This window comes from Egretta garzetta, unplaced genomic scaffold, assembly GCF_000687185.1.
Source record: "Egretta garzetta isolate BGI_Z169 unplaced genomic scaffold, ASM68718v1 scaffold24, whole genome shotgun sequence".
In the NCBI taxonomy this organism is placed as follows: domain Eukaryota; kingdom Metazoa; phylum Chordata; class Aves; order Pelecaniformes; family Ardeidae; genus Egretta; species Egretta garzetta.
The window spans coordinates 1,094,470-1,107,620 of NW_009259494.1; the positions used below are offsets into that span (position 1 = coordinate 1,094,470).

General features: G+C 50.0%; 1 protein-coding gene across 1 annotated transcript in view; it reads right to left on the reverse strand.

Annotated features, from left to right (window-relative positions):
* TOX2 (TOX high mobility group box family member 2) overlaps positions 1-13,151 on the reverse strand; it is a 217,185-nt gene that overhangs the window by 105 nt on the left and 203,929 nt on the right. The window contains 3 exon segments of the mRNA XM_035892920.1: positions 5,623-5,753; positions 7,982-8,389; positions 10,317-10,397. Coding sequence (XP_035748813.1) covers positions 5,623-5,753; positions 7,982-8,389; positions 10,317-10,397 — 620 coding nt within the window.

The window sequence follows — 13,151 nt, forward strand, 5'->3', positions numbered from 1 at the left end:
AAGAGCCGGGAGGTTGCCCAGGAGAGCTGAATTTAGCATTTGCACGCCCGGTTGCACGCCCGTTTTCCGCCGTACTGTGGTTTTTATGGCACTCCATAATGCAAGATGTAACGTGGTCTTGCACCGAGGCACGGGTGTGCAGAGATGAACCAAGCTGAAGGTGTTTCCAAAGTAAGAACCTGGTGCAATTTTAGTTCTTCCTCAATTTCAACAATAAGGGATAAGATGTAAATTCCTTCCTGTGGCTTAATTTTTGCTCTTGCTGGGGCTGCAGGAGAGGCCCAGCTCTGGATTTCCAAGCAGAGCTCGCCAGCGTGGTGCTGGTACTAGCTCCACCATGGTGCTCTGGAGCGCTGTGCCTGAAATCAGCCCCTTGGCCACCAGCCCCCTTCTGCATCACACACTGTACTTGGGCTAAGCCATGGAGATTTAGAAAATGTACACCTGCTTTTGGATAAAAAGTGTCATTCTGACAGTGCGTAAGGAGCAGGGGGTCTCAAAAATGGGATTGAGCGGCTTGTGCCTGAAGATGTTTGTGGGTGTCCAGGAGGGACATGGTTTAGTGGTGGGATGGCAGGGTTAGGTTAACGGTTGGACTTGATGATCTTAAAGGGCTTTTCCAACCTAAACGATTCTGTGGTTCTATGATTCTATGAGGATTGAACTAAGTTTCATGGCTGAGGAGCATGGGAGCAGTAGATGCCATCTGCTCCGTGCCTCTCTCCTCCTCTCCCAAAGTAAGTACAATTTGAAATATTAATAATCAGGAAATGAGGGGGAAAAAAATCTTTGGGACAGCTGGATTAGCTGGGCTTTCCCATGTATCTGATGGAAGACAGCAGGAGGTACAAGGAGCCCCAGGTGCTGCCCTACTCGCGGGAGGCTACGGAGCAGGGCTGGTGGGCTAGTGGCCAGGCTGTGTGTGCTGTATGTTCCTGGCTCACCAGATCTTGAATTGATCACGTTATTGAAGCAATGACTTTGATTTCAAGAGATCCAGGTGCATCCCAGAGAGGGAAGCCAGCTTACACCACCCTGCCTGCGGCCGGCTCTATAGCAAGGTGTGCAGATCGGTATCACCGCTCCCTTCCCTGCCCATAGTACCTGGTGCTTCAACCCTCCCTGTGCTGCTGGCACATCTAGCTTGCCATCAGCAGTGTCCTACAAGGAGGCTGGAGGCTCTTTTTTTCAGGACATAGCAGAGAGAGTGGCTGAAGCCCCTCTCCCCTGTCTGACATCCTATGTGGGTTTTGCTCTGAAATCCAGGTATTTTAATGGGTTTTATCATCTACACAGACTTGACGGAAATATTGTTGGCTCCATAAAGATATCTTGGCCTTAAAAGGTGGTGAAGAACATTACAAAGCTTTGGGAGATTCCAATGTGGGTGTGCTTACGAGTGGAATAATAGGGAAACAGCAGACAGCAAGGTAATGCTGTTGTTGATAGAGCTGTCTTCTGAGAGCGCGCCAAGGAGTCTGCACTTTGTTAATCTCCACGTTTTATAATCTGCATTTAAAATGCGGCATCTTCCCTACTGCACTCAGCAAAGATTTAATGCCACTGAGCAGCAGTACAGTATTCCAGTACTAAAACTTCATTAATTTTACAAAATATGCTAGGGAACATTTCCCAGTTCATTACAAAGTATTACCATAAATAATTGAATCCAAACTGAGTGCATTTGTGATGGTTTATCCTTGCCCTTTTACAGTGTTTTCTCATTTAGTTTCTGATTTGGAGAATTCCCCCATTTGGGGAGGGTCGCTTCATCGTTAGCAGGAATTAGAGAGGTTATAAGCATCTGGATGAAGGGGTCTGCACATCTGGACAAGGCATAACTGCTAGTGTCTCGCCTTTTAGCCCAAAGGAGAGGGGGAAGAGGGGAGAAAAGTTGGTAAATGATGGCACCCCAAGGTACCTCAAAAGAACCTAATCTGTGCCTTGCAAAGGAGAGGACAGACATGGAATGATGAACCTAGTTGAGTGTTATCACCAAAATACCAAAGTGCTAGGAGACAAATGCAAACGAAACCCTGGGGGCAGCTTTGGTATGGAAAGAGCTGTTATCAGATGACAAAGCAGAAAAAACAAGTGAGGTGCCTCGAGGAATTAAGAAAGATTGGCAAGTGATTGTAACCCAGGCTGCACCCTTGATACAGGGGAGCTGGTTCCCTTGGAGAAAGTCGCTCAAACCACAGGAATTCCATGGGAAAGAGCAAGCGCAAGAACAAGGCTGTCAGGTGAGGGAGATGGGGGACTATGTGAGTTGTTCGTGGTATGATGGCAAGAAGCGATAAAATTGTACGCTGCCGTTGCTCGTGGGAAGTGATAGTCATACACTAAGCAGGAGCTGAGAAATGCTACCCCTGTCTTTGCTAGCAAGCGAGGACAGCTTGGGCTTAAGCCCAGAAAGAGTTAGGAAAATTGGATGGAAGTCAGTAAGCACAAAATCATTAAGAATGGGGAGAGCATGAGCTACGAAACATTTAAAACTCTCTAACATGGCTGATTTATGAATTAAGGAGTGTCTGCTCGCAGGACCCTAGAATTTGAGGAGCGTAAGGGAAGAAGTGTCATTTAATGGCATTTTAACTAGCACTGATAGGCTGGGAAAAAACCCCAACCTACAGCAGCTCCCTTATTAGATGGAGAACCCAGAGAGAAAGACAACCTCGTTAGTTTTCAGAAGTTGTCTGGATGACAAACACAAAAGGAAATGTAGGATTGGGAGGTTTTACTCCAGCTAACCCAGTGCCAACGCATGTTGGAAGCTAAAGCAATGTCAAGATCAGACATGAAATAAAAATCCTCACCCGGGGAGCAAGACAGGCCTGCCTGTGTGCTGGGGAGGTTGATGTGATCCTCTCCTTCAGGAACCTGGGGCTCCATAGCTCAGCCACATCACAACAGAAAAGAATCCTTTTTCTTTCCAGCCAGTTGCTGATTTTACTCCGCGGAGCTGCTTTAATTGCAATTAAGCTGAATGCAGTTTTGAGGTTGAAATGGGCAATTACATGATCCAGAGACTTCCCCATTATACCTAAAACTGCACTGATCAATCAAACCCAACAAGATCTGCCTTCCTGTTATCACTGCTTTGCTTAAGTCCCACAGACTGCTGGGCTGCTCAGGCACAAGGGCTCACCCTGCATCCTCATGCCTTCATCCTCACAGAATCCCAGAATCCCAGCATGGCAGGGGTTGGAAGAGACCTCTGGAGATCACCCAGTCCAACCCCCCTGCTCAAGCAGGCTCACCCAGAGCAGGGGGCACAGGGCATCATCCAGGCGGGCTTTGAATATCTCCAGAGAAGGAGACTCCACAGCCCCCCTGGGCAGCCTGTGCCAGGGCTCCATCACCCTCAAAGTACAGAAGCTCTTCCTCACATTCAAGTGGAACCTCTTCTGCTTCAGTTTGTGCCCATTGTCCCTTGTCCTGGCGCTGGGCACCACTGAGAAGAGTCTGGCTCCAGCCTTGTGACATTTGTACATGTTGATGAGATCCCCTCTCAGCCTCCTCCAGGCTAAACAAGCCCAGCTCCCTCAGCCTTTCCTCGTAGGGGAGATGCTCCAGCCCCCTCATCATCTTTGTAGCCCTCCCCTGGACTCTCTCCAGGAGTTCCTCATCCTTCTTGAACTGGGGAGCACAGAACTGGATGCAGTACAAGGCAAGGTGCCACCGAAGAGCCCAAGGGCAACTTTGAATGTCACTCGCAAATTAACGCAACCTTCATGGGAGAAAGCAGTACAGGTAGGAAGATGATGAGAACCAGATCATCTCTTTTCCCTACGCGAGCGTAACCTTGTGAGGCACCGGGGCTGCAGTCCTACCAACGTGTATGGGTGCTACAAACAATGCAGAGCATGCACTTAGGCAGCAAATACCAGGCGGGAGCAGGAGCAGGAGGCGATGGCACTGCTGACGCACCAGGCTTTGCAATAAAATGTGAAGCAGCCAGCTTTGGGAGCTGGGCTGCTGGCAGCTCATGCGTCTCTCGTCACAGGAGATGGGCTCCTTCCTTGACATAGACAACAACATTTTTCGGTGCACTGAGCACTCTCTGCAGTGCTGATCTATATCTGCCTGAGTTCATCACTACAATCTACTCTAATAATTATCTGAAGTCTCTGCATAATCTGTCTGGCTTTGGAATGATTTTTTTTTTCCAGGAAGTTGCGATAAACCCATGAAATTCAATATTTCTGCTGTGACAAAGGCATGAAATGCATGAGCTTTGATCATGAATTGCATGGGCCCTCTGCTCACAACACGGCACTCCAGCCAGATGTCACAGAGCTTGTTTTAGCAACACAAAACTCAGTCCTGACTACTACGGGAGCGTTTCACCCATTTCTAGAGTGCCCTGAGCTTTTTTCATGGGGCCCAGTGAGATTTGCAGAGGGAATCAAGTGTTTTCCCAGCTGATTCCCTAAGTAGTGATGCTTATTTCTAGGGGGGATCCATGTGCCATAACCATCCAAGCATCTTCAGCATTTTGCCCACAGCATCTAAAGTGACTTTTATCACCAAGTCCCAAACAGGTTCCTTCTTTCAGGTTGCCTGGAGAGACTTGGGGAAGGACCACGCAAAGAGCCTGGAACAATCCATGGAGCTGAGCACCCTTAGGCAGGCAGACAGCAGCGATATTCTAATGGCTCAGCAAGTTATTTATTTCCCTGAAAGAAATAAATGTCTGTACAGTCTGTGCCCAGCCCAGCAATTGTAAATGCACTGCTGGCACAGACAGGAGCTGTGCTCTGAAAAGGCTGGGAGCTTGCTATTATCTCCGGTGAAAGCACTACATTCCAGTACTCTGAGCGAATCAAACAACACTCAGAAGCTACCAAGCCTCCTCCCCTACCTGCTGGCCCAGCAAACCGTGTACCTGCTTTACAGGGCACAGGAGCCATCTCCAAACTATTACTGCCGAGCCAAGAGCGGTGGATTAGGCAAAGGTGGGAAACGGCTTTCACACCCTTGCTGTTACCCAGCTTTGAGGCTATCCCCATGTTTTTATTTACTGGGGAATTTGAGCAGACCTTCCTGCTGGCGTGTTCATGCCAAAGCTTTTAGGGCATAAGGGAGGATCTCTGTGCAGAGGATGGTGGCCTTTTCCTGCGAGGTGCAGGGGACTGGCGCAGCGTGAGGCTCCGGGGGGGGATGAGGCTTTGTACCCTGTTGTGGTTAAACCTCAGGACCGATAAGGGACCCATTCCTAGAGACAACTAGAGCAGGTTGTGGCCTCAGTGACAGGGGCAATCACTTTAGAAAGAGAAGGACATTGCTTAGGGACACGGCCACCCTCAAACCTCCAGAGAGTCTGCTTGGGAGACTGGGCTTCCCTGTCCTGCTCTAGAAGGAAACAGGTCAAACCGAACCATTGCTAATGGGATGGAAACACAAAAAAAAAGGAAACTTCTTCATGCCCAATGAAGAATTTATCCGTGATTTCTAAGTTGCCTGCTTCCATAGCCATAGCAAGCCTACAGCAAAGAGGAAACCTTGAAATTCGTTGACCGTAATTAGCCTACCAACTTGCTGTAGGTTTTAGGGCACATTCTCAGCTGCCGTACGCTGTCACAGTTCAGAGAATAGCAATGTGCTATTTTGGCTACTGGCCTGCAGTGGTTAATCCCACACTCTCTGCTGGGGTAGTCGTTGTCCCACTCAGTGCTTCCTGGGGGGTTTGATGCACCAGGCGAACGGGGTCCGACGCTGTTTTGAAACTCAGACGAAATATGTGAGAAGTCCTGCCGGGTGGAAAGGAAAGGAAGGGTTACAGGAGTTACACAGCAGGAGAAACAGTGGATCTAACAATATTTCCTAAATACATTTCCATGCATTGCCCCAGGAAGGTGGCAGTGCAAAGTGCAGGGGGAGCCCCAAAGGCAGGAGTGGGTCCGAGCCCAGGCCCCCCAACCACGGCGGTGGGACCTTGCAGAGCGCGAGCTGTTGCAAGCAGGGGTCAATGCGGTGCCATCTGGTTCACATCCCTCTGCTCTCCTCTTGCTTTGCAGGACCTCCCTCCCTGTGGAGGCCACGAAAGCCTTTGCACCAGCATGCTGGCAACCAAAACTGTTTTTTCCACTTCAAGTGCAGCTCCCTTTGCAGTAACGTGTTACCCCGTTGTAATGTACAGGAACGAGGTGAGGAACATCCACACAAGCACTGCTCTCTCCATCAGCTGTCACTGCTGCCAATTTAGCAAGGATGTGGCTGGACAGCTTTATCTGAAAACTGATTAGCTTTCCCAACTTTTGGGGGTTGGCTTAACTGGGTAACATCAGGCAATGTATATAAACAAGAGTCATGGTAGTTGCCTGACCAAGAACATCATTTTCTCCCACACATCCCAGTTAGGGCAGTGGGCTTTTTTTGTTTTTGGTTTGTTTTTTTTTTTTTTTTTTTGCTTTTCTTCCTCCTTCCAGCCAAACTCCCAGTCACACTAGCAAAGTGAGCTGCATTCACTGGATAACCTGTCTCAAAAAAGAAAGTAGCATTTCCATTAGCAGAGGAGAAAGACAGATCCCATGTGCATGGTCTTGGGTTATTAGCAAATGTATGTGGAATGAAGCTTCACAAAATGCTGCCGTCAGCAACAGCAACTACCCCAATTAAAGTGATTACAAGGATCCCCTTTTCTGCTCATTTCTGGACTATCGCCGAATTCCAGAAGACACTTTTCCTTATGCAGAGCCAAAGTCAAACCACCATGCTGGAGAAGTTGCTTGGGATACATTCAGCAGGTTGGAAATTAAAACCTGACTGAGGATCTGACCTTCCCACTTGTGCTGGCTTTTTTTGCAGTTGGGGTAACTGTGCTTCCACATCCCTGCTCTCCTTTGGTTTTCCTCCACTGCAATATCTGTTCCCAAATTAACAATTTCTGATTTCTCAAAGTTAGCCCCAAAACGAATAGGTCACATGCCAGGGAAAATAAAAAAAGCTGTGTTCATTGCTGAAGTACTGTATGAATTTTGTGATATACAGCTAGCAAACACGCGAAACGCAGTTATTCAGCCAGCTGGGTGAACGCGACAGTTAAAAGTATCATCGAGTAAATGGCAGCAGCTGCGAATTCAGAGCATATGTCCGCCACTGCGAATAGTTCGTCCAGCTCATATTCCAGATGGAGAAACTCTGGAAACCACTCATCTCCTTTGTATACTGGTAAGTTCTCTATAAGGTAGAGGAAATGGGGTTTGCTATAGCCAGTTTTTCCTCCAGATAGGTTTTCTCAGTTGCAGGTTTAAAGAGGAGCGACTTGGACCCTGCAGGCTGACTCCCCAAGCGTGGGATGCTGGGCTGAGCCTGGGCATGGCTAAGGACGGTTGGCTTCTGCAGGTTTCACACGCTCATAGCACCTGTCTATAGGATTTGCTTCGCTGCTCTGCTGTTGGCATAAGCGTACACGCAAGCACACATTGCATGCTCTCAGCTCTCTGCTACAAAAGTGATTTTCTCCTATTGCCAGGAAGTTTTTTGAAAAATACTGGTTTCATATTTTGTTCGTGACATTCCCTCTGTCCTTTTTCTCCTCCTCCTGGCAACCCCCGCCCTGGATCCCTCCTATTATCCCATGCCCTTCCAGTCCCCACTTCTCTCAGCAGTACCACGAGAGGGGTTTCTCGCTGACTGTCCAACCCATCATTTCAGATGACCAGACAAGGCTGGGGGACCAGGAGCTTGCACCAGGGGCATCCCCAATTCCACATCTTCCCCTGCTGAAAGAACCTTCGTGGCTACATTACACAAATCTGCCCCATTTGGGGGGGTGCTTGTGCTCCCAGCTTAGTGCTCTGGAAAATGTCACCCCCAAACTACGAGATCTGCAGGCGGGTGGAGCCAGGAGAAGACTCCCCCGGGGACAACACTGACACCCAGCATCCCCAAACTACCCAGAAACCAGGAGCCCCAATGGCAAGTGGGGAAACGGCACCATTTGTGCCGCAGAGCCGTTCTCCCTCTGAGCACTTACCTGCTGCCCAGGAGGCGAGGCGTTCATGGGGGGCTGTACCTGTAGTGCCATGGGGGGGGAGAGGAGGGGCTGCTGGGGGACCTGCTGCCTGCTGGGGGGCTGGCTGAGGAGGGAGCTCTGTGGGTGGTGCAAGGAGAGCTGCTGGTGGAGGGGGGGGCTGATCTGAAAGGAGGGTGGCGGGGAGGCACTGATGCTGGGCAGCATGGGTTTGGAGGTGAGGGTCCTGGAGAGGCCGGGGTGGGGGTGGCCGCGGTAGTTCTGCAGGTCCGATGGGGACAGGAACGAACCCAGGCCGGGGTAGGGCGAGGAAGCCTGCGGTGGCATTGGGTACATGGGCTGCTTGGGGGGGATCATTTTGGAAGGTGGATTGCTCTGGGCGCTTTTCGTCTCCCCCTGGTCGGCAGAGCTCTGTGGGGAAACAGAACGGAGGGTGATGTGGAAGGAAGGGAGGAAACATTGTTATGTGTCCCGAGATGTCTGTCCATCCATCCAACTGAGCTACCCGGACTCCCCGCGGCTCCTGCTTCTCTCCCACCAACCAGCTTGCTGGGTGCCCACAGGCTGGGTGCAGTAGCCACATCTGGGAAATTAAGGCCCAGTGACTCAGCTGCACCTTCGGCAGAGCCTGGAGCACCGGGGGGACATTAACTGGCATGGAGGCAAAGCCCCTGCCTGCAGCTCACTCCTTAGGTCCACATAAGTGGGTGACAAAACCACTTTTGCTTCCAATAGAGAACAAACGGGGCTGTAAAAACTCTGCTTTCCTAATCTCACACATTCCTGAAGCCCTGGTGGGGTCTACAATGCGCGGGACAATGGTGGCCTCATTTCTGCAGGAGAAACGAGAAGAACAACAGGACATTTTTTGGTTCAATGAGGATTTTGTCCTGCAATGGGCTCTGTAATGAGACTCCAGGTCCTTTCTCATCTGGCAGCCAGGATCACACCGTGCTGCTTTACTCAAAACAAAGTTGCTCTTCTGCAAAGAATTGATCATTGGAGCAATTGGAAAAAAAATGAAACCATGGCGTGTAGTGGCTCAATGGCCTCCCGTGCTACCTGCCCCACACTGCTGCTGGGCACATTCCCGGCCCGGCCCTCAGAGGTTTCCAGAGGGACCAAGAAGAGCTTTTAAACCCCCAAATAGTCCTTTCTGGTCCCTTTTTCTGTCCTTGCTGCTGTACTGTTCATGAGTTAATTCAGCTCCCATTGCTCATGCCTGGGCAGGGGCTTTGAGCCTTTCCAGCCCACCACCACAATCCCATGGATCCTGCAGATGATGGTTGATTTGGGGCATCACGTTATTTCCCATGGCAGCTGAAGGCAATGGTGAAGTACTGCGGGTGTGGTACCATACCGAGGAGGAGCTTTGAAGGGAAAACAACCAAAGCACATACTCACAACCCAAGGGCAGTGCATCCCCCTGAGCCAGCAAGCCTACAAGCTTTGCAGGAGCTACCCCAAACTCGCAGGCAGAAAATGCCCATGTCCCCTCTCTGCAGGCATGGAAGAGGGCAAGGTGTGAGGTCCCCTGGGGTGAGCATCCATGTTTGGAGAATTGGGATGGGCAGGCACTTGGCCCCTCATTGCTGCCCCAGGTGCAGCCTTACAGCACCAGGAGTTTGCGTATGAACCTGAAATCCCCTGAAAGTTCTTTATTAGGCACCAAAATGGGCTCTCTGAGTTTTGCCTGACAGCAGTGCATTAAGCCCATACGTGCTCATCAATCCGCAGTTAGGGGTCTTGCTCCCTAAAACCCCTGCTCTTGGCTGAGCGTGCATGGGAGACACAGGACCCAGGGTCCGGAACAGCTGGGACACCCCCGGAGCAGGGTGCAGGCAGGATGCTGGCACCCGGCTGCTGCCCAGCACTGGCCAGTGAGCCCAGGGCTGGGGTGTCACCTTCCCCTGGGCCAGTCCCTGGTGTGACCCATGGTGAGCCTCATCCTCCCGGCCTTGTCAGCGCTCCCTCGTCTGCTGCACTCACACCCTGAGAACCGGGCAAGGAACAGCCGCTGGCAGTGGGGACAGGCAGCAGAGACACCTTTGTCCCCAAGGAGGGACACTCCTCCCCTCCTCTGATGCCTGCTGATGAAGACAACCCAAAGCATGGTCTTGTTTTGGGGTGCTAACGGCAGAAAGCAGCCTGGCGCCCACCCTAAGCGTGCTGCAGAGCTTTTCTTTTAGCTCCTCAGGAAGGTGGCTAACACTGATACCAGTTCCAATAGCACGATTACACTGTATTTCTTATAAACTTGCTCCTCCCTGGAGAGTCCTGTGAGTTGCAACTAATTCAGCACCGCCACGTGCAGCGCCCGTGCGAGCGCAGGCCGTACCTTGGAGACGAGGCTGGCCCGGTACGCTGCCAGGGCTTTCAGGTACTCCTTCTTCGCTGCTTCTGTTTTCCTCTTGTATGCCTGAAAGGACCAAGCAATGGATAATAATTAATAAAGCAGAACAGGGTGCTGCTGGGCTTGGCTGCACCCTGCAAAAAACCTGTGCACAAAAAAATCATTTTCTGCTGGGGAGGAATTTACCCCAAATCAAGCAAATAAAGCCCCTGGATTGGGCCACGCTGGGATTCTGGGAGGTGTCGCAGGCCAGAGTGGTCTGCATGCCCAGGCAGATATTTGTGCACGGCTGCTGTAAGAGAGACAGCCTAATTTTATAGGGTGAACTCAATGAAATCACTTCCCGACAGGAGCTGGGGGAGAGTGGGATCCAGGCTCTTGGAAGAGCAAGACAAGAGGCAAAATCCCCAAATGACAGGACTAGCTCAAAAAAATGGTGAGACATTCAGAAATCCTAAACTTCTCATTCGTTTTCTTGCCTTTCCTGTTATTAAGCCTTTAGAGCTCAACGCTCTCCAGCTCTTCTCTGCAGTCCTGACAGCTGGGGGGTCCTTTCTCAGCATATAAAAACTGAGATTTTTGCTTAATCTTAGATCTCTGGGAACTGGGGCTTGCAGGGAAACAGCAAGTATCAGGAGAGTTTGCTACCCCAAGAAAACAAAAAAACCCAAAGCTTTGTAAGAGGGAATTATTGTTTCTTCCTCCTTCTCTCTCCTGTAAGGAGACATGTTTCATGATGGTTTCACAGCGCTGGTCCCCTTTCTGTCCAGAGTTTGGTCCTCTGCATATGTAAAAACAAGGGCGTAATCCAGCCTTGCCCCAGGCAGCCTGAGGCCCCACGGGGTTAAACAGATTAAACCGAGCAAGTGAGAAGAATAGTTTAAAACAGAATCAAAATTTCAGCAAAAAGGCAGAAACTCCCAAGAAGAACACCCATTCGTCCTCGCCTCCGCTGGAAACTCAAAGCCCTCCTCAAGCGGCCGCACCGAAAGTTTCAGTTAGACCACATTTGCATACATTTAATTCTGCTTTAAAAACAATGATGACTTTCAACGATCAACGACGCTGAAGTCTAGCAGGAATATTTGGCTCCTCTGCCCTGCAAATTTCCATGGCCCCAGCAGCACCCCAGGCTGCCTTCTAACACTGACCTCTGGAGGGAAAATAACCTTCCAGTGCTTAAACTGTCCCATTACTCAAATTTCAGTTTAAAATCAGTCCACATAAATTCTATTAAATATGGTTTGAAACCCTTATTTTCATGGCTAAATCAGAGAGATTCCCATAATGAAATGTCTTGACCTGACACGCTGGAGGTCTCAGATGGTCATTTTCTGAAACAGAGTGTTTTCCAAAGTTTGTCTCGGCTTTATGGCATTTGGGAAGCGTTACGTTTGCTCTGTCCAGAACAAAATGACCTTTCAAAATACCAGCCCAAAGAAGAGTTTGCCTGTGAAAAGCAACTATTTCTTCAAAATATCAGTTCCCCTAACAAAAGCTATGACCTTTCTGTACAGTCCCCACCTCGCTCACGCCCGCGGACCGTCATGGTGCTACCACCTCGGTGTTCATCGTAACGCAGAAACGCAGGGTGTCCATCAGCTCTGCTGCTAATGGAGCCTCTTAAATCTGGTACCTGATGCCTGAACAGCAATGAAATATGAATTCCTGCATCTCAGGCTGGCGAAACGGTGGCCAGGGGGCGAAACGGTGGCCAGGGTTGCTGATGTATTGAAAACTTATTTATTTTTTTCCCCTCCGTAACAACAAAATGCCAAGAGCTTTTTTGTTTTCTTTTTAAATCTGGGACAGTGGGAAATCAAAGTATGCGCAGCTACGCGGAGACAAATGCCATTATTAGGAAAAACTTTTTCAATGAAAGAGCTGTCAAGCACTGGAAGGGGCTGCCCAGGGAAGGGGTCGAGTCCCCATCCCCGGGGGTATTTAAAATCCTGGCAGATGAGGTGCTTAGGGCCAGGGTTTAGTGGTGGGATAGCAGGGTTAGGGTAACAGTTGGGCTGGGTGATCTTAAAGGGCTTTTCCAACCTAAACCATTCCATGATTAGGAAGACTCTTCTGGAGAAAAAACCCCTGCAATTTAGGGACAGTGACAGGGCAGGTAAATGAGATTTACTTAACCCAAGTGCAAATAAATGAATAACAAATAACTTCTGTGCCTATCTTCATTTCCATCACTTGTTTTTTCTGCTACAGCTTTTTTTTTTTTCCACTCTTCATCTCTCCTTGTCTTTTTTAGACAGCACTGTGCCTCACCCGTGCTTGGAAAGTGCTGCCCGGTGGGGCCCTGGTGATGGAGCCAGATCTTCATCTCTCCTTGTCTTTTTTAGACAGCACTGTGCCTCACCCGTGCTTGGAAAGTGCTGCCCGGTGGTGCCCTGGTGATGGAAGACTGGGAAGGGGCAGCCGAGCAGCGTGTCCTCCCAAAGGGAGAGGGGGTTGCTCCAAGGAGGAGCTTCCATGCTGCTAGGGCCAGCCCCAGCACCAGCTCTGGCCACCAGCAGGGCTACAGAGAAGAGTAAGAGGACAAGCCCAGGTGATGTTTGTGCTGATGCTCCTCTGATGCTCTCGATGGCTCTGTCAGGTTCCTGGTGGTTTGTGACCATGGAATCACAGAGTGGTTTAGGTTGGAAGGGACTTTCAAAGATCATCCAGTCATAGAATCATAGAATCGTTTAGGTCAGAAAAGATCTTTAAGCTCACCCAGCCCAACCATTACCCTAACCCTGCCATCCCACCACTAAACCCTGGCCCTAAGCACCCTGTATGCCCAGCTTTTAAATCCCCCCAGGGGTGGGGACT